This window comes from Carassius carassius, chromosome 12, assembly GCF_963082965.1.
Source record: "Carassius carassius chromosome 12, fCarCar2.1, whole genome shotgun sequence".
Taxonomy (NCBI): domain Eukaryota; kingdom Metazoa; phylum Chordata; class Actinopteri; order Cypriniformes; family Cyprinidae; genus Carassius; species Carassius carassius.
In genome coordinates, this window is record NC_081766.1 from 9009254 (window position 1) to 9029808 (window position 20555).

The following is a 20555-nucleotide window of genomic DNA, read 5'->3' on the forward strand; positions in this document are numbered from 1 at the left end:
AGGCAAAATGTATCCAGATGACTTACTACTTCCAACCAGATTTTGAGGGTGCATCTGATGAACACTTTACTATCCCATGAGGTTTTACATAGCTTTAAATATTAAACCTGCATCTTTGTATTAAATAATTTTGTCTTTTTAAATAATTTGAAATGATCCTTTTCATCATCAGACAGAGTTACTTTATTAATTCCATAAGTAGAAACTTGCATGTATCTTGTGTGTATGTGACTCCCATACTGAATTTGGTTGGTTGTCCCCACTTGCACTGACATATCTTAAAATATGTTATAGTACTATTGATTTGTCACAAGTCAGAGTCTGGTGGAGATCATAGGGCATGGTTGGTGTGACAGCACCTTTTTATTTAAAGAGCTCCATGAGAACCCTTACAAAAAAGTAGTATACTTCAAGTATATTTTTAAGTATACTTCATTTAGCAAGTATACATATGTCAGTGTTCTAGTAGTATACTTGTAAGTGCACTGTTTAAATTCTCCTTGGGACTAAATTGGCCCACTTTCTAGTGTATAAAAGTATACTTTAAAGTATCCTTTAAGTATAAGAGTAGCAAACTTTGAGTACACAACTAGTTTACTTCTTTGTTTGTAGTTTGTACTGCAATTATACTAAATGTGAACTTACAGGTTTACTGATAGTTTACTAATTAAATACTTTGTACACTTAAAGTATAGTCTCAGTAAACTACTAGTTTAGTAGTTTTATGCTGCAAGTATACTCATAAGTTTTCTTTAAGTGAACTTTAAGTATACTACTATGTTCCTATTTGGGTTTAAATTTGTATATATTTTGTAATATGAATATCTGAACATACCAAAACATAGAAAAAAGAAAGAACAGGGTTTCTGCTTGTAAACAAAAACATTTTATTCTAGCTTCATGCATTCTTTCATAAAAAATAAAGAAATACATTTTTTGAACAAAAAGCTGAAAAAAGACTATGAATTGGATTCAGAATGATAATCAAAACGTCAATCAACACCCCAAAGCTCGACAGTAATTATTACCTCTTCATCAGTCGACATTTTATTCCATAATGTCACAGCTTTGATGCTATTTCATGCCATATGATTGTGTTACATGTGCTTGTATTTGGTGTTTCTTTTTATCTTCTTCATTTATGTTTTTTTTTTTGAGGGGGGTGGGGGGGTTCTGTGCAGAAGATGTGTACTAGCATCCTCTACCGTATAATAATGAAAACAAAGATTCTAGGAATAGCTCAAATATATTTAGACTTTTTGTAGGTAGAGGCTAAGTCAAGTATACTTAAATGCAATTTTAAGTATATTTCTGAGGAGTACATAAAGCATACTTTAGTTTAAAATAAGTATACTAATAGCACACTTGAATAAACTTCTTTTTCGTAAGGGAAGCTAAAACGTCGTGAAAATGTGGCAAAATAACATTTACAAATGGTGTCACTCACAGCTTATTCTGTTTGTATTAGAAATGTGTATTACTTTGGCTTTAAATATTTACTTCCCCCTTGTTTGTACTACTGTTAATTATTATAGTGTATGTCTTTTATTAAACAAAAAGATTAAAAGAAATTGAACTAGTTATTGGGTAAAACGTGTCACACGTGCAGAAAAATAACGAAAGTCCAAAGATCTTGACACTGTTCAGCTCTGCCTCTATGTCTGAGGTCCCGCAGAAAGAGAGAGAGGTGCTGGCTGAGGGGATTGAGCATTTGGATGTAGAGGAAAGAGGTGCTCTTTCGGCTTCTGTTGAGTTTGAGCAACACTTTCTCTCAGGGATCTACTCTGAGCTGGCAGAGCTGAGGTCCACTGTGAGGTCTCTGAAGAACAGACTGCAGGTCACTGAGGAGCAGCTCAAGATAAGAGGTACCTTCTTGTCCGTTCTCATTCACAAAATGAAAAGAAAAACAATCTGCTCATAAAAATTACTATAGATAAGCATAGACATACTATAGATAGGCATCTGTTATTTCACCGCCCCACTGTTGATCATAAGTATGGCAGATAAATGCCAAGTAATTTTGGAACACATGCTTATAATTCAGTTTATCGTTTACCATCGGCATAAACATCTTATATCAGACTGTATAAACTGCTGCATAACCAATGGAAATATTTGAAATATAATGTGCATCTAATTGTAATATAATACAGTAGTTTGCATGATTTTTTTTTTTATATAAAGTATGATCTCTGATTCCCACAGAATATAAGGTGGCATTTGCTGCCACACTTGGAAACATAGGTCACCACGGACCTTTCAACACCGAGATAACTCTTGTTTACAAAGATGTCTTCGTAAATGAAGGACAAGCTTACAATCCAACCACTGGTATGTGTTCTTTATAGTGAGTCTGAATCAGTGTTTTACATGAGCATAAAAATATTCTCTAAATATCCCTTCTGTACTGTATATATTTTTACACACATAATTGAACATTTGTTATTGTCTTTTACATCAAATTAATAAATGAAACTGACACATTAGATTCTCAGTTGTCATGCTTTGTTGTTGAGTGATTTGACTCATTTAAAAGGATTTAGAGAAAGTAAATCAACAAAATTTACAAATCATTCGATGACACAGTCTACAAACATAATGACTGGATGTACCGACTCTTCTTGGCTTTCTGTCTTCACCTGTGAACAGATAACATTATTATAATTGTAATATATAGACACAGTTTTGTCCTCAAACTGTACACAAAAGTAGAATATTTAGCATTTGAATAGGAAAGAGACACTTTCACTCATTCTAAGGAAAGTCTTTATTGGTCAATGTACAGAAAGTGCTGCAGTGACCATCAAAGAAGTTAAACAAAAACCCTTTACAAAACAAAAGGAGAGAAACATATACAAAAGAATAGTCTTACATGATTTTACAGGGTCAATCTTTTTAAAAGTTTTTTTTTTCTGTTCTATAACACATGGTGAAAAGGACTAGCGAAATTTAGGACTGAAAGTTGTGGTAGGTGGACGGAGGGGGAACGGGATGTCTCACAAAGCTGACATCACAAGCACATTTTGTCCGGTGGCATGAGAAATCCTAACCACTGCAACAGACATTACATGAAACCCAATGCACATATTCATAAATGCACACGTCAGGGGGGGGGGGGTTGCTCTGGTTTTACATAAACTTCTATAAGAAAACAAAATACTGTCAAAAGCCTCCGTTTTCACAAAGATTTTGCATTTGTCTGTATTTACTTACATGTCGATTTCATTTCTTTTTCTGAAAGATTTAATTGAACTGTACACTGTGGGGAGGTTAGTAAAAACCTTCACAATACACCAAAATAGCTCCAGGCTAAAACCATTGAACGATTTTCTTCTATTTTCTTTCCTTTAATAGTTTGAAAGTGTATTTGTCTACAGAGACTCAGACAAATCTATCTGAGGTGAAGTGAGGGAGAACCCATCCGCAGTTGAGGTGAGGACACCATGAACAATGAAAGAGAGATAACACAGAAGACAGAGGAGAAGGAAACTTCCTCTTCAGCAAGCAAGTGTGGACACAGACAGGCCATGTGAGGGATGCAGGAGGACGTGAAGAATCTGAGTCACCATTCAACTACTCTACAGTTCCCTATTTACAGAAGACAGGCATATAAAAATGTACAGACACTCTTCCTCCTATTTTACCACAGAGAACCCAGCCCCCAAAAAAACAAAATAATTAATAAAATAAAATAAATTGATTTTTTTTTATGTTATTTGCTTACTACATAACTTTTGCTGAAAGAGAACCATCTCAAAATCTCTCGGAGGATTTAAAATAAACCTATCTGCTAGATTTCAAATGAAGAAAATATCATCATTATATATTTTCATTGCAAAAAACAACTTTGGGGTATTTACTATTGCAAATCAATGCAATATTCAGTGTTACTCTGAAGACAACAAATGGTGAAGGCATAGCCGCACCGTCAAATATTAGTTTAGTATTTCAGAAAGGGAGAAAGCAGCATGATGTTAGACTATAATCTGATTAATCAACAGACAAAAAAAGTGAATGTAAATAAAATAAAATAAAACATCCCAGAGGTGTTGATTCACAATTAATTGCATTGTGTCTAATTATCTTTCCTTTTTGTGAATCTATTGAGACACTGCAGCATATACTATTGAAGTACATACAGGCGTTGCAGGACTGAAGGGTGCGATTCCCAATATTGACCAGCTGATGGCGTTACAGGATGCTTTTTGTGGGTGTTGGAAAGAGTCAAAATCAGGCTGATGTGTCACAACTTTTCAGGCAATAAATACTGGCTTCTGTAAGTGTGTGAGAGGGCATTAAATGCGAGTGTTTTATGTATACATGTGTACGTCTGTATGTGTGTGTGCATAAGTCTATGTCTGCATGTGAATCCTGCTTGTGTGAACGTGTATGCACATGTGTGTGACTGTGTGTGTGTGTGTGTGTGTGTGTGTATTTTAATAGGGTAACGTAGATGGGTCCCACTCCAGCTTTCCTTTCACTCTTCCCTTCTGAATGCTAGCCTCCTCCTCTTCATCACTATCTTCATATTCAGCACTAGAGAGCTCTCCTGCCAGTTCATCTTCCTCTTCATCTTCCTCTGGCTCCTCCTCAGCGATCTGAGCCCCATCAATGCTCTACAACCAACAACAGAATAATGCTATACAGACCATCTTCATGATGAAATAAAACTTTAGCAGTGTTGTTATTGTTAAAAGAATAGTTCATCCAAAAGTGAAAATTCTGGCATCATATATGCACCCTCAAGTTGTTCCAAACCTGCATGAGCTTCCTTCCTCTGATGAACCCAAAAGAAGATCTTTTAAAGAGCCAATAGCTGATGGTAGCCATTGACTTTGAAAGCATTTGGCTACCGTGAACTGTTTGGTGACTAACATTTTCCACAATATATATTTTTTGTGTGTTCAGAAGAAAAATTATGCTTTCAACTGTACAATACATACATTCAAAACTCACGACTTCGAACAGGTGTGGCCAACATCGGTCCTGGAGAGCCACAGTCCTGCAGAGTTTTGCTCCAACCCTAATAAAACACACCCGAACAAGCTAATCAAGGTCTAAGGGTTACTAGAAAGCTACAGGCTCGTGAGTCTTTATCAGGGTTGGAGCAAAAATCTGCAGAACTGTGGATCTCCAGGACTGACGTTGGCCACCCACCAGACCTAGAGTTTCAAAGCAGTTTCCCCAACACTGGTCTTTACCAATAAGGCACATACTGACCTCCATGGGATTAACAGTGATGTTTAGATTGGAGTCGTCCCAGTCCATCTCTGGATCTTTTCTTCCCTCTTCGTCCTCTTTTGAACCATCCTGGTGGGTGATGTGGATGCGGTAGATGCCCAAGACCACAATGACCACCAGGGTGGCAATGCACATTACAATTACCACAGTCGCAGCAGGAGGGGTACCTAATGACACGTGGGTGAAGACATACACATTTATTTTATTTGGTCTAGTTCAACCAAACTGCAAAGTTGTGGCATGTTACTGTACAAAGGGGAATTTATAATTCCGTATTTTATAATTCCATATCCATATTTGATAAAACATGTTCAAAGCAGTTGAATTATATTATTATTTCATTAAGTTGATACAAACCATTGAAATTGTTATTGTGATTAATAATAATAATCTAATTATTTACTGATCATTGTATTATATCACACTGTTGTTGCCAGAGTTTCATACAAGCAAGAATACCAACATCCTTTCCGTGTTAGAGGCATATTTTCCCTTTTTATTAAGTTATTAAGTCCTGTAGTGTGAACTTAGCCTTATTGCTCTAGTCTCTCTATCCCACAATTATGTATATTCATAGTATTGTTATGACTCACACAGCCATATAAAAATCAATAGAATCCTGGATTACTGTCGTTTAGAGTGTTCCTAAGGGAGGTCTGTACTAGGTGGCCGAGGTGAAGCTTATTTAGCCGTGCTGACAGCGGAAGACAGTTTCACACAGTTCACGCTAAGAACAGTGTCGTTTACTGAGACCTTGCAGTCAGCAAGAGCAGGATTGGAAGCGTGAGGTCACAGTGCCACCTGCTGTTTTTCCATGTCTCTCCTAAAGCAGCATGTCTTGCACCCCGTCATCTCTCTATTTTCTTTCTTTCTTCAGTCCAGAGAGCAGAGTGCTCCATCTCGCTGCAGTCAGCTGTGCTCTGTGCACCCTTGGGGAGATCGCTGGTGTCCCTGGTGTGTGCGTGAACTGGTAGATTAAGTGTAATTTCCCAAGCTTCTTCAAACCAACAGTACAGTCTAAAGAGCCTGTCGTCTGCTTAGACTGGTCTGCGGGTTTCGTACATGCATGTGTGTGAATATTTCCTTTTTTTGTAAGATATAATCTCCCATTAATAGTTTTTGCTACACATTGACTGTCCTCTTAAAGCCACTTGTTTACAATTCAGTTAGATGGTTTAACAAAGGAACAACATTATTCAGAAGATAAATCAACTCATTTTCAACACAATAGCATCATACAGGGTAAAATGACTGCATGTCCAGGATTGGGTGAACTGGAAAAGGCATCATGGCTGACTTTACCTGAGATGTGATCAGAGTTGACAGTATGAACCACCAGTGGATGATGCACAGGTCTCATGAACTGGGATTGGACGGCCATGTGATTGACATGCTCCATGGCCTCTGAGCTGTGCACTATTCCAATCTGAGAGGCGGGACAAACAGAAAATAGTTCAGAGAGACAACAGGGAGAATGAAAATCCCAATGTTTTGAATCCATAACACTATGGCCAGGTCAAGAGATTTCAGCAAAGCTTTGTTGCATCCTAATTAAAATAAATAAATAAACAAATTATGCTTACATAGGGATTGATCACAAAGTGACCTGTAAATTTGTGAGCCGTTTTATGATATAAAATGTCAAATATAAATATAAAATATTATAAATATAAAAGTATAATGAATTAATGATTAATATAATAATAAAATAATATAAATATAAAAAATATAATACAACTGAAAATATAATAATGATCCTATTCAATACTGTATTTATTACAGTATAACTACAGTATAGTGATAAAAACTCCCATTTGAAGCCCCCAGATTTAAATCTGTGAATTTTAGGATATTTTACACTTCACTTAATTTTTTGCAGTACTGTGTCATGGTAGCTGGTTTTGCAGTGTTCCCACTGATGCAGACCAATTTCCCCTAAATTACATGGAGTAATCTGTACAGTCATTCAGAAAGACTGATGAGCCATTATTTAATTAGGCTACCATTTAAAAAAACAAAAACTGTGGTTGATCACTTTATATGTCAATCAAACGGTCTCTTTCTGTCCTATTGGACAGTTCTTAATCAGAAATCAAGAGTCAGAAGTGCACAGCTAACTTTTAAGTACTAAGTCCAAAAGTGCAAAAAGCTGAAAGAAGTGAATGGATGATAAAAAAGAATAAGAAGCCATGCCCAGTATGAAGGCAGTCTCTGACCTCCAAGTTGAACTCATTGCTTGTGTAGCGTCCATTCAGTTCAGAGCAACTGAGCCGGAACCTTCTCTCAGACAGACCGCCAGGCTTCCAGTTACGGTACCTCACCTGCCTGATGGCCTGTTCATAATGCACCATAGAGTCCACACCTGAGACCAAAGAAAGACCAGTGTCAGGAACTCAGTTTACTCAGACAAAAGAGCTACAGAGGCATGGGAGACACTCAACATGGAGTCCCTGAACAAGTAGGAGGTCTTAGTCCTTCTCTAATAACTCTCCAGCCACTTTATGAAGTGTCACCGTGATTTGAATTTGCTTGCAAAAAAACTAATGTACAGTATGATTGATAGAGGCAGCGATCTGTTCAAGAGTTTAAGGAGGATCTGGGTTAAAGGCATAAGATTTATTGTATACACTACTGTTCAAAATTGTCGGGTCAGTAATTATTATTATTTTTTTAAACAGAAAAGCAATACTTTTATTTGACAAAGATACATTTAAATTATTTTCTATTAATCAAAGAATCCTGAAAAAATGTTTCTCAGTTTCCACAAAAAAAAAATAGCAGCAGAACAGTTTTCAGCATTAATAATAATAAAAAGAAATGTTTCTTAAGCACAAAATCAGCATATTAAAATTAATTTCTGAAGGATCATATGAAACTGAAGACTAGAGTAACGATTGCTGAAAATTCAGCTTTGCCATCACAGGAATAAATTACACTTGATTAATTACGCTAAAACTTATTCAAATATATAACAGTTATTTAAAAATGCATTAATATTTCACAATATTGTTATTTTTGATGAAATAAATGCAGCCTTGGTGAGCATAAATGACTGCTTTCAAAAACATAACAAATCTTACTGTCTCCAACGTTTTGAACAGAAATGTATAACAAATCATCTAAAGCCATAAAATAGCTTTGCATAGTTGAAAACAGATAGAAATGCAATTCATAATATGTAAATGTCAGACTGTCACTGTTCAAATGGATACAGATAGTAAAAAGATTCTCAGTGAATAATGGTTTAAATGTCAGTCTGTTCCTCACACTAATCTTTGGTTTGGCTTCAGAAGACCTGTATGACACACACGTCAAACGGAGATCTTTTATTGCTTTTATTGTTTGTTTGTTTTTTGTCATGTTGCAATGGTCCCCATTCCCTGTCACATGCTTCAACACATCTCTCTTTGTGTTCCACAGATGTGTAAATTATGAAAGATTTCTCATTTTTGGATTGACTGCATAAACACAAGGTCCTGTAATAGAGTCAATGTCATGTTGCAGAAGTGAACATCTACAGATACATTAAAGATCTAGATTTAAATATGTTCTACATGTAGAACTCGTGTAAGATAGAAAGTCATACCCTGTAGATAAACAATAAATGAAAGGGTCATGGTTAAGTCGAGTGAAAAAGGTATTATGAGAAACATTCTAGAAGCAGATGGCTGTATAGTAGATCGAGACATGTGGTCGATACCGTAGATGGAGATGCCTGAGGTAGAGTTGGTGGCATCCAGATGTTTGCCCAAGAGAGAGCTGTGGTGGATCTCCAGACTTTCCCGCTGCGGGTCCAGCTCCTCTCCGATCACCAGCACATCACAATAATCCAGGTTATGCATCAACTCCAGCACACCAGGCCTCCAGGCTACACAAACACACACACACAGTTACACAGGCACTAATACGCAATGGCGAATATATATATGACCTCCTGCCAAAAGGACACTAATAAAAAAACAACTGACTTAAGGTCAGTTTCAGTGTAATAACCAGCAGAAGGCATTTATAATCTTGATAATAACAGACTAAATCTTTCTTTTTAAAAAAAAGACGCTGGGAGGAATCCGTGGGAAGCAAATTCAGTAAATATTCTAAAACGTTTACACGATTACATTACAGGCAAAATGTGCAACGCTGGCACCTCTGAAATAGATGAATGTAAAGCAGTGAGATTATGTTAATATCTGAGCTGTGAAAGAGTCATCTATCACCTGTGCTGAGGGTGGCGTCGGTCTTGGTGACGGTACTAATGATGTGTATGTCCTTGAACAGGGCCACCCCGACAGGGTCTCGGAGCTGAGCCACGGGCCAAACCAGCCGCTCCACTCCAGCAATGGTGATCCGAGGTTCACTGGGCGGCAGCACCATCACCATCGCTCTGATGTCTGGAATGGAGATGCACGTATCTTCACCAAAGCACCTACAAGTTGCAAAATAGAAAGGAAGGAAACAAGTGACTTTTTCAGTGTAACACTGGAGGTGTAGAACTGATGCATAAGGCCACAGACTGACATGAAAATAACTATTTTAGAAATTTTTTTTTAGTTTTTGAAAATTTTAGTAAATGAAAAATGTATTAAAATGAAAGCAATTAAAATTTAAATTAAGGAATAAAATAAAATAAAAATTAGGCAAATGCATACAGGTCATTTTGGCTTCCTTTTGTTGTTTGTGTTTCCCCCTAAACCTATGATTGACAAAAGATTATGTAAATTACATTGCTGAGGCTCACACACACACACACACACACACCCACATATATATATATATATACATATATATATATATACTTAACCCCCCCCCCCCCCCCCCCCCACCTTATGCAGACAAACACTGCAACATAATTAAACACTCTTGCTTCCCAAAATATAGTCTGTATTTCACTTTGAGTAAGAGCCCATAAAAATGCACTCACACTCACAAAGTCTCTATTTCAAGTGAGTGTCTGGACAGTTGATGACAATAGTATCTAACTTTTGTTTCAGACTGTCATTGTCACCTTCAGCACAGTCACACCTCAAAGGTGAAATCAATCATGGGACCAATTAATGATGCCGAAAAATAGTTTGTTTTAAAGCAACGAGTTGGCAAAAAATATTTGCAAGAACATGAGCAATGTGCCCCCTCCTGATGCCAGCTGAAGAGGTTGGTATGCCAGTTAGAAGCAGTGTTGATTAAGACTAAGGTGCTGAAGCATGGACTGCAACAGACTCGCACACAGACCTCTCCAGCTTCATTACAGCTAGTATGCAAGGAGAAGGGGGAAATAAAGTGTTTTAGGATTAACAAGCCTCCTTTTCTCACGAAGCATCCAATAATTACTATTTTTCAAAGGTGAGCCCTAAAGAGCACTCTTTGGTTTACTAATTCATTTATATACTCGCCTACCATTTAAGAAATATCTATTTGTTCTAGACAACAATGCGCTTCCTGCCACCATCTCGGGTGGAGTGATGCTTAGTTGTGCTCGAGCGATGGTGCGCTATCTCCCGGAGGTCATTTCTCCGTGCGGCTCACCTACACGCTCTCCCTCAAGTTGCCACGGAGAATGGCCTTGAATGAGAAGGAAGGGGAGGACAAAATTGTGTGGAACCAACAAAACAATTACATCTAATGACTGCAGTAAAAAGGACGGTGTAAAGTTTGTGATGTGTTAAAGTGGCTCCCTTCAGGCGACTTGAGCTACATACTAAAAGAAAACAGTCACACAGCACACTCACTCATTAAAAAGGCTTTGTGAAAAAGGCCAACAAACTGGCTTTATTTACAGGGCTGATTCAAGGATATTGGGAGCTGGTCTAAGCGAGACTATCGCTATTACAAGAGCTATGGCTCACTCCACTATCGACCGGGGAAGTCTGTTCTTATTTAGGCAATCCTCTTCACCAGCGCACACTAGACAAGTGTGGAAGCCTCTTTCTTCTTTTCATTCTCTCCCGCTCTCACTTTCTCCAATGTAAAGTGGATATGTATCAGCTTATTGGATTGGATCCAATAGATTTCATTAGAATGCTGTCAGATGACACGATTCTTTCACCCTTGACAATCAAATAAGTGTCTCTAAAGAGAAAAGGACAACCACAAAACCTCTGGAATTTGGCTAGCAGTTTCAGAAGTGATGCATTTTTATTTTTTTATTTTTTTATTTTTTTTTTATCAAAAAATATGGTAAAAGTGTAATGATTGTTTTCTATTGCAATATATTTTAACATTTATTTCTGAGATGACGGAGCTCAATTTTCAACAGCCATTACTCCAGTCTTCAGTGTCACATGATCCTTCAGCTTGTTTGGTACTGAGGAAACATTTCTTTTTAGTATCAATGTTGAAAATGGTAAATAGTTTTGTGGAAACCATGATATTGCTGTTCAGGATTCTTGGATGAAAAGAAAGTTCAAAAGAAGAGCATTTATATGAATATTTCTGCTCCCGCTGACAGCTGTATTGACAACAATATCTGTAGTACAACAAATGTCTCACAAGCAATGCAGGTGTATTGTAGTTGAATGTAAAAGTGAAAATAAGAGTTTTCATATTCTCCCGACATCAGAGCCACTGAGGACGCAGTGGATTAGTTTTATTTTTGATGTTAATGCACCACCGAATGCACCTAAACTCGTTTGTCTGCGCAAATCATTTTACTCCAGACTGTTTTTTTTGAATGAGGGACAATTCAAGGTTTTGCTAAAAAGTTAGAGCTCAAGGATCCAGCTGCACCTCGAGAAGAAGTCTCACACTTTATATTTTTTATGATTATTTGCAAATTGCAACAGAACAGAGGGGTGGAGTGAGCAGTAGCTCATTAGCATTTAAAACAGAAACGGGTCACTGTGAACAGAGCTGTTTTTGACAAGGTGAAAAGGACCACTGAGGAATTTTAACCAAAGTATGTTGCAGTTATTTTATAAAGACCCTAAAGAACCATAGCAACTTGTGGAAAATGGGCATCAAATGTCCCCTTTAATTATCAGTTTAGATCTCTCTCCTGTATGCTGCAATCGAAACCATATATATATATATAAAATAAGTTGTGAAAAAGCTATCCAGCTCAACAACTGAGCTATTGTAGCCATTAAAATCTGCAGCTTGAATCACATTTTTTTTTATTATTAGCGGAGTGTGACATCTACAAAATAAATCAATTCTGTACATGAAAGGGAGTCCAGGTGATGATCAATAAACAAGAACCATCGAACCATCATCTTCCCCAATTATTGACCTGAAGTGCTTGATAGTAAAGCCTCTGTGCATTTTACTGTGTGAGAGGATGGTGGCGATAAGACAAAAGAGATGTATAGTAAGAGAAAAGAGATAAAAGATAGAAAAGAATGTAAGATCACCATAAAAATAAGACAGAGTGTAACCCTGTAAAGTCTCAGTAAATGATCACTTTGCTTTAGATGTCACATTAACAGCTGGAAGTCCTGCTCTGCTGTGCAGTAGCAGTACAGTGTTATTCTACAATATACTGTATTATGTTGTGGTAGTTTACACAAAAATAAAAAATACAAATTCTGTTATTATATACTTGGTCTGTTTCAAATCAATATAGCTTTATGTGAAACCCAAAATCAGCTCTTTTCAATAAAATAAAAGTGTATCTGCTGCGGTCACTATACATAGGACGCTTTGCTAAATAAATCCTTTTCCCCTCAAGAAAGTCAGTCATACAGGTTTGGAACAATAAATGATGAATACTCATTTTTGTGTGATTTCCTTTAAGCTATGTATTGTCACTCTCTGACCTGTGCTGTGTGACAGTATCTTTAATTGTGTTGTGCTGTACTGCAGAGGCTGGCTCTCTGACACAGCAGATTTTATTTCATCATGGCCTTTCATGTTCTCTTCAGCAGGTCTCACTACAGTCATCACCACCAGCAGGCCTGTCCATTATCCACAGACACATGGGCACTGCCAGAACACTACATGCTGATGAAAATAACAGCTTCAGCCAAGTTGCTTTGCTATTAACTTGTGGCAGTGCATCTTTTCAGTTTACTTTTGTTTTAACTTTGTTTTACTGGAATGGATTATTTCAATTAACAGCGGAAGAAAGGAGGATATAAGGAAGTGAGTCATACCCGAGGGTGATTGTATCCTCAGTAAGGTAGTGAGAGTGTTGAGTACAGTAGTGAGAGTTATAAAAATTTAACTAAAGTGTTTTTTTTATCACTTGTTTTTTCTTTTTTGTTCCCTGTATTCAAACTTTTTTTTTTCTTATCATGGACATTGTGGAATAAATATTCCACTGTAAACAGAGTTTTAGGTTATTTAGGAAAAATAACCAGAAGACAATTATGGTTAATTAATCAAGAGAAGCAGAAATCATGATGCTTCAAATACAATTAATCATGCATCCCTGGTTTAAGCTGAACTTTTCAGTAGGTCTACACTTTTGACTCTTATGAGAAAAAAACTCTTCTATTTTCTTTTCACCTCTACTCAATTTTGCTGGGGTAAGTTTTTTGGGGGATATATGGATATGAGTTAAAGGCAGAGCCAGATTGCATACAGGTACTTGAGAGTCATGCAGTGTAAGACAGATGTTATCGGTAACCATGGCAACCCTCCAGGCTCATCCCTTAGCTCTGCAGAAAGCCTTCTGCTGCTGCTCATCCTTCACTCATAAACATCTAGCATTAGTTTTATTAACACCACTTGCTTGTGAGATGAATAAATAAATAAAATGGTCATCATACATTCAAAGCACTCAACACTTTAAATGAACCCCTAAGATGCAAGCTAATTATACTTAATCATTCGCTCTAATATTTACTCCTATACTTAGTATTCATCCTGTAGAGAAATTTCATTGCAGAGTAATCAATCTATTAAAGTCTTTATGAGCTGATGCTGTGATGGGATGTTTTTGATGTTTAGTGCGGTACTCACTGGACTGTAGTTGTTATGTGGAGTTTGCGCAGACCGGGAGTGGGAAACTGCCGAGAGTTGATGTAGGACACTTTTGTCATGGCTGTGTTGATGCTCTCCAAGTCATCAGCCTCCATGACCAGCACTGACTGAGCCGGGTTGAAGTGGAACTGAGAGGGATCAAGAGAGTGTGAGAAAGAACCAATTTTCATAATTTAGAAAGAGGGGAAAAAAAACTAGAAGCAAATTAACAAGTCAACACATTTACATATAGATTAATAAATGATGGCTTGGAATGACTGACATCAAAGTAATCTCAAATATATTCTGTTAATATTAAATAGATGGACAAAGAATGGAATGCTTATCATTTTTCCAATGATAGGCTTTGCACATGTGTATGTGTGTTTGCATGTACCTTTATGCCTTTTCCCAGACTCTCAAGTGAGCTGATGTCCAGGCCTTCCTTGCAAGCCTGTAGGCAGGAGATCACCTTCTGAGTTGCGATCTTCCCAGGTCGGATAGTCAAGCCAGAGAGGCTTCCCCGGAAATACTGTGTGAACCTTGGAGTGGTCACCTCTCCTCCTGTAAACAAACACATTACAAATCATGCACACACATACTTGAAGTCACTGGCTACAAAATATACTGTACAAAAGCAAAAGATATCTGGAAGCTAAGTGACACTCTGTGTGTAAGTGTGTTAAAACTTGAAAAACACCTTATCTGTTGAAATCTGCTAGGTTTAAAAAGAAAAATGTTGTTGTAGTCTTTGCTGTCTATGACAACACATAATCCTGTACAAGTGATTCTGCAGTTTATCAAATGTATAAAACAAGAAATTTCATTTATATATTCTATATATAATTTTATATAAATGTTTTATTATTATTTACATTTTGAAATTGAAAATTGCACTGATATTCCCCAAATATTGTATTTTCGGCTTAAATACAAATGTATGCAAATAATCCAGCTCAAAACATTTAAGTAGATTTTATTTAAAGTTTTCATAGATCATTGCATCCTTAAGTGTGATGTATGCCAGACTTCTCCGATCATTTCATCTGCTTAAACCCGACCCTTTCTCACAACCAATCTGCAAGCTCACATTCGGATCTGCCTCCATCCAATCAACAACTGATGGATAGAACCAAGTCTAATCGAAGTCATAATCTAACCGATTATGAGGACATCATGTAATAGTTGCATAGTAAATTACTAATGGTCTACTGTCCTGCATTTACTTGCATACCACATGGTGATATGTCTTTTTTCATTCTTTCCTCGGTGACAGCATGTTTTAATTAATTCAAAAAATAGATGCTCATGCTGACCTGCTTAATAGATACCTTGATAAAAAATGTTAGGGAGTTAGAGTAAGGGCAATAACTGTTGCCAATAACACCCGCTGTTTTCCCTTCCATACATCCCTGACTGATGAGCTGGCAGATTTGGGGAGTCTAATATCTCCAGATGCACAAGATACTGTCAAACCTAAAAGCCTCAATATGAGGGTCTGTGCTTCCAATGCTTAATTGCTTCTCTTTTTAAATTATTAAGTTGACAGATGTTATCAATTAAATGTTATTCCACAGATGAAACAGCAGAGGAACATTTGCATTCTCGTTCGTGCTCCCTCTAAAGGACAAAAAAAAATTAATGAGACTGCAGTCCTCGCATGGCATATAAGAGCTGTCACGTCACATCTGTATCAATCATTAGCTGCATGGCAGACAATACCAAGCAGAACATATCCTGAGCCCTGTGGAAAAGGCATGGTCATGACCTTATGTTTAGATTAGCACATCTTATTTCTCATTATAATCGAAAATAGTCAAATGTTACTGAGAAGAAGCAGCTCAGTAAAGGCCTTATTTATCTTCCTTTATACATGCTTATTTTAGAGCAGTCTTTTAAAAACGTTTTCTTTGTTTTTATTCTTCACGGAACAAGGAATGTGATTATTTTCAAGGATACTTTTGTGCACATTTCTTTCTTAACAAACGATAACAGAATGTACTCTTTTTTTCTTTAACACTTAATAAATGATGTTCTTTTGAATTTTCGGTTCATGAAAGAATCCTGAAAAATACACTTTCACAGTTTCCAATGGTTCACAAAGCATAACAACCAATAATAACAATAACAAATTAGCATATTAGAATGATTTCTAAATGATCATGCGACATAGAAGACTGGACTGATGGCTGCTGAAAATTCAGCTTTGCCATCACAGGAATAAATTACATTTGAAATATATTAAAACAGAAAAGTTATTCATAACTTAATCAATTATAAAAAGTTAATTATAATTGTAATATTATATCAATTATTATGGGTAAAAAACATTTTATAATCCAGTACTTTTGAACAGTGTAGAAATGCACTCTTAACTGCAGAAAAATAAGATGGTTAGAATTTTTTTTTTTTAAACATTAAACACATATAAGTTACATAGTACAGGGCTCGACATTAAGCTTTTACATGAGCTTTTCCTTCAGACAAGTAAATCAATCATTCACTTGTACGAGTAACAAAGTTACTTGTCAAATGTAATTTATTCTGAAGCACTCTCATTAGTGCTCTATCAGGTATTACTTTAATCAGCATATTTTTTATAATTGCCTTAAATTGATTGCTGTTACATTTTTTTACTTTATGAAGGACAATATTTTTCTAAACTGATTAAATGTACATACCTCCATTTACGTCAAATTCTTACATTTGTTCAATACATTTAGTTAGAATAATAATCATTATATGGTTGTTACTATTTAAATGAAATCAGTATCAACAAACTCCATCTGTCCAAATGCATGAATAATGTTATTAGATGTATGTTTTTACTTTTTTGACATACAAATATAAAATGCTGGAAAAATGCAATGATACTTTTAAATATGAAATTAAACCACCAGTAGGTGGTGGCAAATCACTTTCTTAATGAGTGAATCATTGATTCAACCGATTCATTCTAATGGCTGATGTTCCTGTAGCTCGAGTGGTAGAGCATTGCGTTAGCAAGCGCAAGGTTGGGGGTTCAAATCCCAGGGAACACATGTTAGGAGAAACTTGTTAACCTGAATGCAATGTTAGTTGCTTTGGATAAAAGCATCTGCTAAATGCATAAATGTAAATGATTCATTAAATAAATGAAGCAAGTAAACATTTTTATAAATGGCTCACTGAATCATTGACTCATTCAAAAATGAATCATTTAGTAGCGAAAGTCTGTTGTGTTTTGCACGGACATGCCTGACTGTTATGCTGTGGCTTTGCTTAGAACTATTTTTGTTAGCGAAATGGAGCAAAAACGATCCATAATGTGTCTAAAATGAATAGTGAACGATTCGATGCTTCGATTCAAGGAGCCTGATTTGACTACCAATCTCACAGTCGAATATTCGCGGGGTGTAATGATTATGCCATTATGACTATGGGAGAGCTCAAATGTCTGATTTCACATAGAACTACCAGTTTTCTTCTGATACAGCCTATTAAGATAAAGCTTTAAATAAGAATCTGAAATAAAATAAATATTTTAAGGTGCGTGAACAAATTCAACCCCCCCATAGAGCAAAAACGATCCATGTGTCTAAAATGCAAGTCAGTTAATATTAATTGTTTAACTAAAGTTGTATAAAATCAATATCACATTTGCAATTGAGCTGAAAGTCGGGAAAGCGTCACTCCTGGTCGTGTGATATTGAATATATTATATAGAATATTTATATTTTTTCTACCACGGTATGTTTGTTCACGTTTGTTTCTTTGTGTGTACTGTTGCAGTTATATCTTTGATTTCTCTGTGAATCAGACAGGTTGCATGAGCCTCAACTGATGCGACCTTGATACTGACAATACATTATCCATTATCAGTCACCGTTTACACTGAAAGTAATAAAATCTCAATCATTCTCGCCAAAGTTTCGGTGGTGCCCTAGTTATTGTTTGTTATTACAATTTTGATCAGGTTACTTGTCCGGTCGGGCAAGTAAAATTCTTTTTCACTTGTCCCTTCACAAAATCCACTTGTCCCGAACAAGCGGACAACCGTTAATGTCGAGCCCTGCAGTGGATCAGTTAATGTGATGATAAAGCTCCAGAAAAAAAGCTGATAATCCTATTTGATGTCTCGTCAAGACAATGGCCACCAAATCCATTTTTATTCCAAAGATGACAAGGATCTCAATTTGTCCTGAACAAATACCATCCCTGCTTTCCATTATGAGGTGGTTTGTTCCTACGTTGTTGATTGCATGGAGTGAAAATGGACAGGGTGTGAGAAGCAATCTTCCCGCTAATGGCTTGAAAAGTTATCAGTTGCGGTTTAGTGGAGCTTAGACCAGCTTCATTGGGATGTAATGGCAAGTGAACTTTTCCCCCATTCAGGGTTTATTAATCCTTACTATATGGACCTCTTCTAAAAAAAAAAAAGAAAGAAAAAATCCCAAATCAAAGCCAGTGAAAAGAAAGAATAATCCGCAATCAGCACAGATGAAAAGAAATGCAAAATAGTGCTTAAGACTCGGAACTTAAGACTTTGTCACCAAAAACAATGACTTAGCCGTGTCTCCATTCTCTCAGAGGCTTGTTTAATTATTTAGCTCATGAAAGCGAGGTTAAGGACAGTTTCTCCAGTCAAATGCGATCATTAGCTCCATTTCAAAAGGGCTGAAATTGACAGGCCGTGTTTCTTTTTTGATGTTTTCACGCCTGAGTCTCTTTGATTAAATGAGGAATCCGGGTAGCCTGAAGCCAAACACATTGCCTCTCTCTTGGTATTCGAACCACCGCTGCCATGCTCACGCTGTCATATCAATAATGTAGATATCTCTTAGTCACACCCTCTCTGAAGTCTGAAGCTATCTGATCACATTTCAAAACTGGTGGATGCTGATTCATCACCTCCTATATCTGGGTCGTCCAAACCACAATTATGCCACCATTTCATTTTATCGATCCTCTTTTCAAAAGGATAATCAAAACAACAGCTCCTTCATGGTCTCACCTTGCCAGCAGGCACCTACGGTTAGCTGTACATCGATCTCAGAGGGGTGGATAGGCCAGTCGTCCGTCACTAGGTAGGGTTCATATGTCACTCCGTCTACGAAGAGCGTCACTGAAGGAAACTCCACGTTGATGACATAGTAATGCCACTCTTTATCACAGATCTAGAGATGAGAAATAGAACAAGTGTAAATGTAGTTACAAGGGCAAAACAATATACATTAAAAATCTCTACTTGACCAATCAGTTGACTTATAATAAATATGATTTTGAGGTAAACTTGACCCCAAAAGGGTTCCCGTCTTAAAAGACTGAATTATTTTTATATACGAAACTGATAAAGAGAACTAGTCCTTAATGGTTTATTTTTTATTTTATTTTTTATATCATCTTAAAAATGCACTGCTCATGGTTGGTAACACTGCAAAACAAAAACAAAAACAAAACAAAAAACCCAAAACAAAACAATACAATACAATACAAAAACAAATTATAGCCTAAATGAACCAACCTCTAACCAACTATTGAACAAAAAACAAAACAAAACAAAAACAAATTATACCCTAAATGAACCAACCTCTAACCAACTATTGAACAAAACAAAACAAAACAAATATCTTAAACAAACAACCCTCAAAGTAAAAATTCACAGCAAAACAGTCTAAACTACAAACTACAGGGACACAATGCTGCTATATACATGGGCGTCAGTTTGGTTTGAAATGTGGTGGGGACAGAGACGCATTCAGAAGTGCATTTTCAGAAGTGCTGGGTACAATGATGCATTTTTTTTCTCTTTCGCGCAGGTCATGTTTTGAAAGACGTCCTGTATCTTATTAATGTAAATAAATAAAAATGTATACAAAAATGTGATGATGTCCGACTCGTTTTATGAAGAAGAAAGCCGTACAAAGCATTAGACATATGATATATGACCCACTAATCTGCTTCATATCATCATATAAGTACCATGTTGACAATATGACATGGCCATGACGTGGTTTAATGTACCTAAACAATGATTACCAAATTTCTCTTTCATGTTGCTTTGTTATAACCACTGAAAACGGGGAAAAAATCTAACCCAAAATCGGGCCTCGCTCTACATTATCCCGCTTATTACATGGCTACCCACCAAATAAATCAATAATTTGACACAAAATATTGATTTAAAAAAGAGTTTATTGATTTAAACACGATTGTATTGCTTCCGCTAAAGAAAATAGTTCCGTCTCAACGATTAGAATCCTGCTGCGTCCATAACAATGCTCTGTTTTTCATGGCAACGGTGTTATTATCAAGAAATAACAGACTTCATTCTACAGTGGAATTCAACCAAGCCATGTAATAATTTGATTTAATTCCCAGTACAATTTACCATATCTACACACAACACAACTTAAGCACTACAAATTTTATCAAGATTG

General features: G+C 36.4%; 1 protein-coding gene across 1 annotated transcript in view; it reads right to left on the reverse strand.

Annotated features, from left to right (window-relative positions):
• Window positions 1-3691: 3691 nt before the first annotated feature.
• Window positions 3692-20555, reverse strand: part of LOC132154695 (calsyntenin-2-like) — a 202351-nt gene continuing 185487 nt past the window's right edge. Inside the window, exons 9-17 of the mRNA XM_059563345.1 lie at window positions 19130-19292; window positions 14534-14700; window positions 14137-14285; window positions 9456-9664; window positions 8942-9109; window positions 7458-7603; window positions 6544-6667; window positions 5221-5408; window positions 3692-4616 (exon numbers count right to left, since the gene is read on the reverse strand). Of these exons, the coding sequence (XP_059419328.1) occupies window positions 4437-4616; window positions 5221-5408; window positions 6544-6667; window positions 7458-7603; window positions 8942-9109; window positions 9456-9664; window positions 14137-14285; window positions 14534-14700; window positions 19130-19292 (1494 nt within the window). The 3' untranslated portion in view covers window positions 3692-4436. The remainder of the gene's footprint in view (window positions 4617-5220; window positions 5409-6543; window positions 6668-7457; window positions 7604-8941; window positions 9110-9455; window positions 9665-14136; window positions 14286-14533; window positions 14701-19129; window positions 19293-20555) is intronic.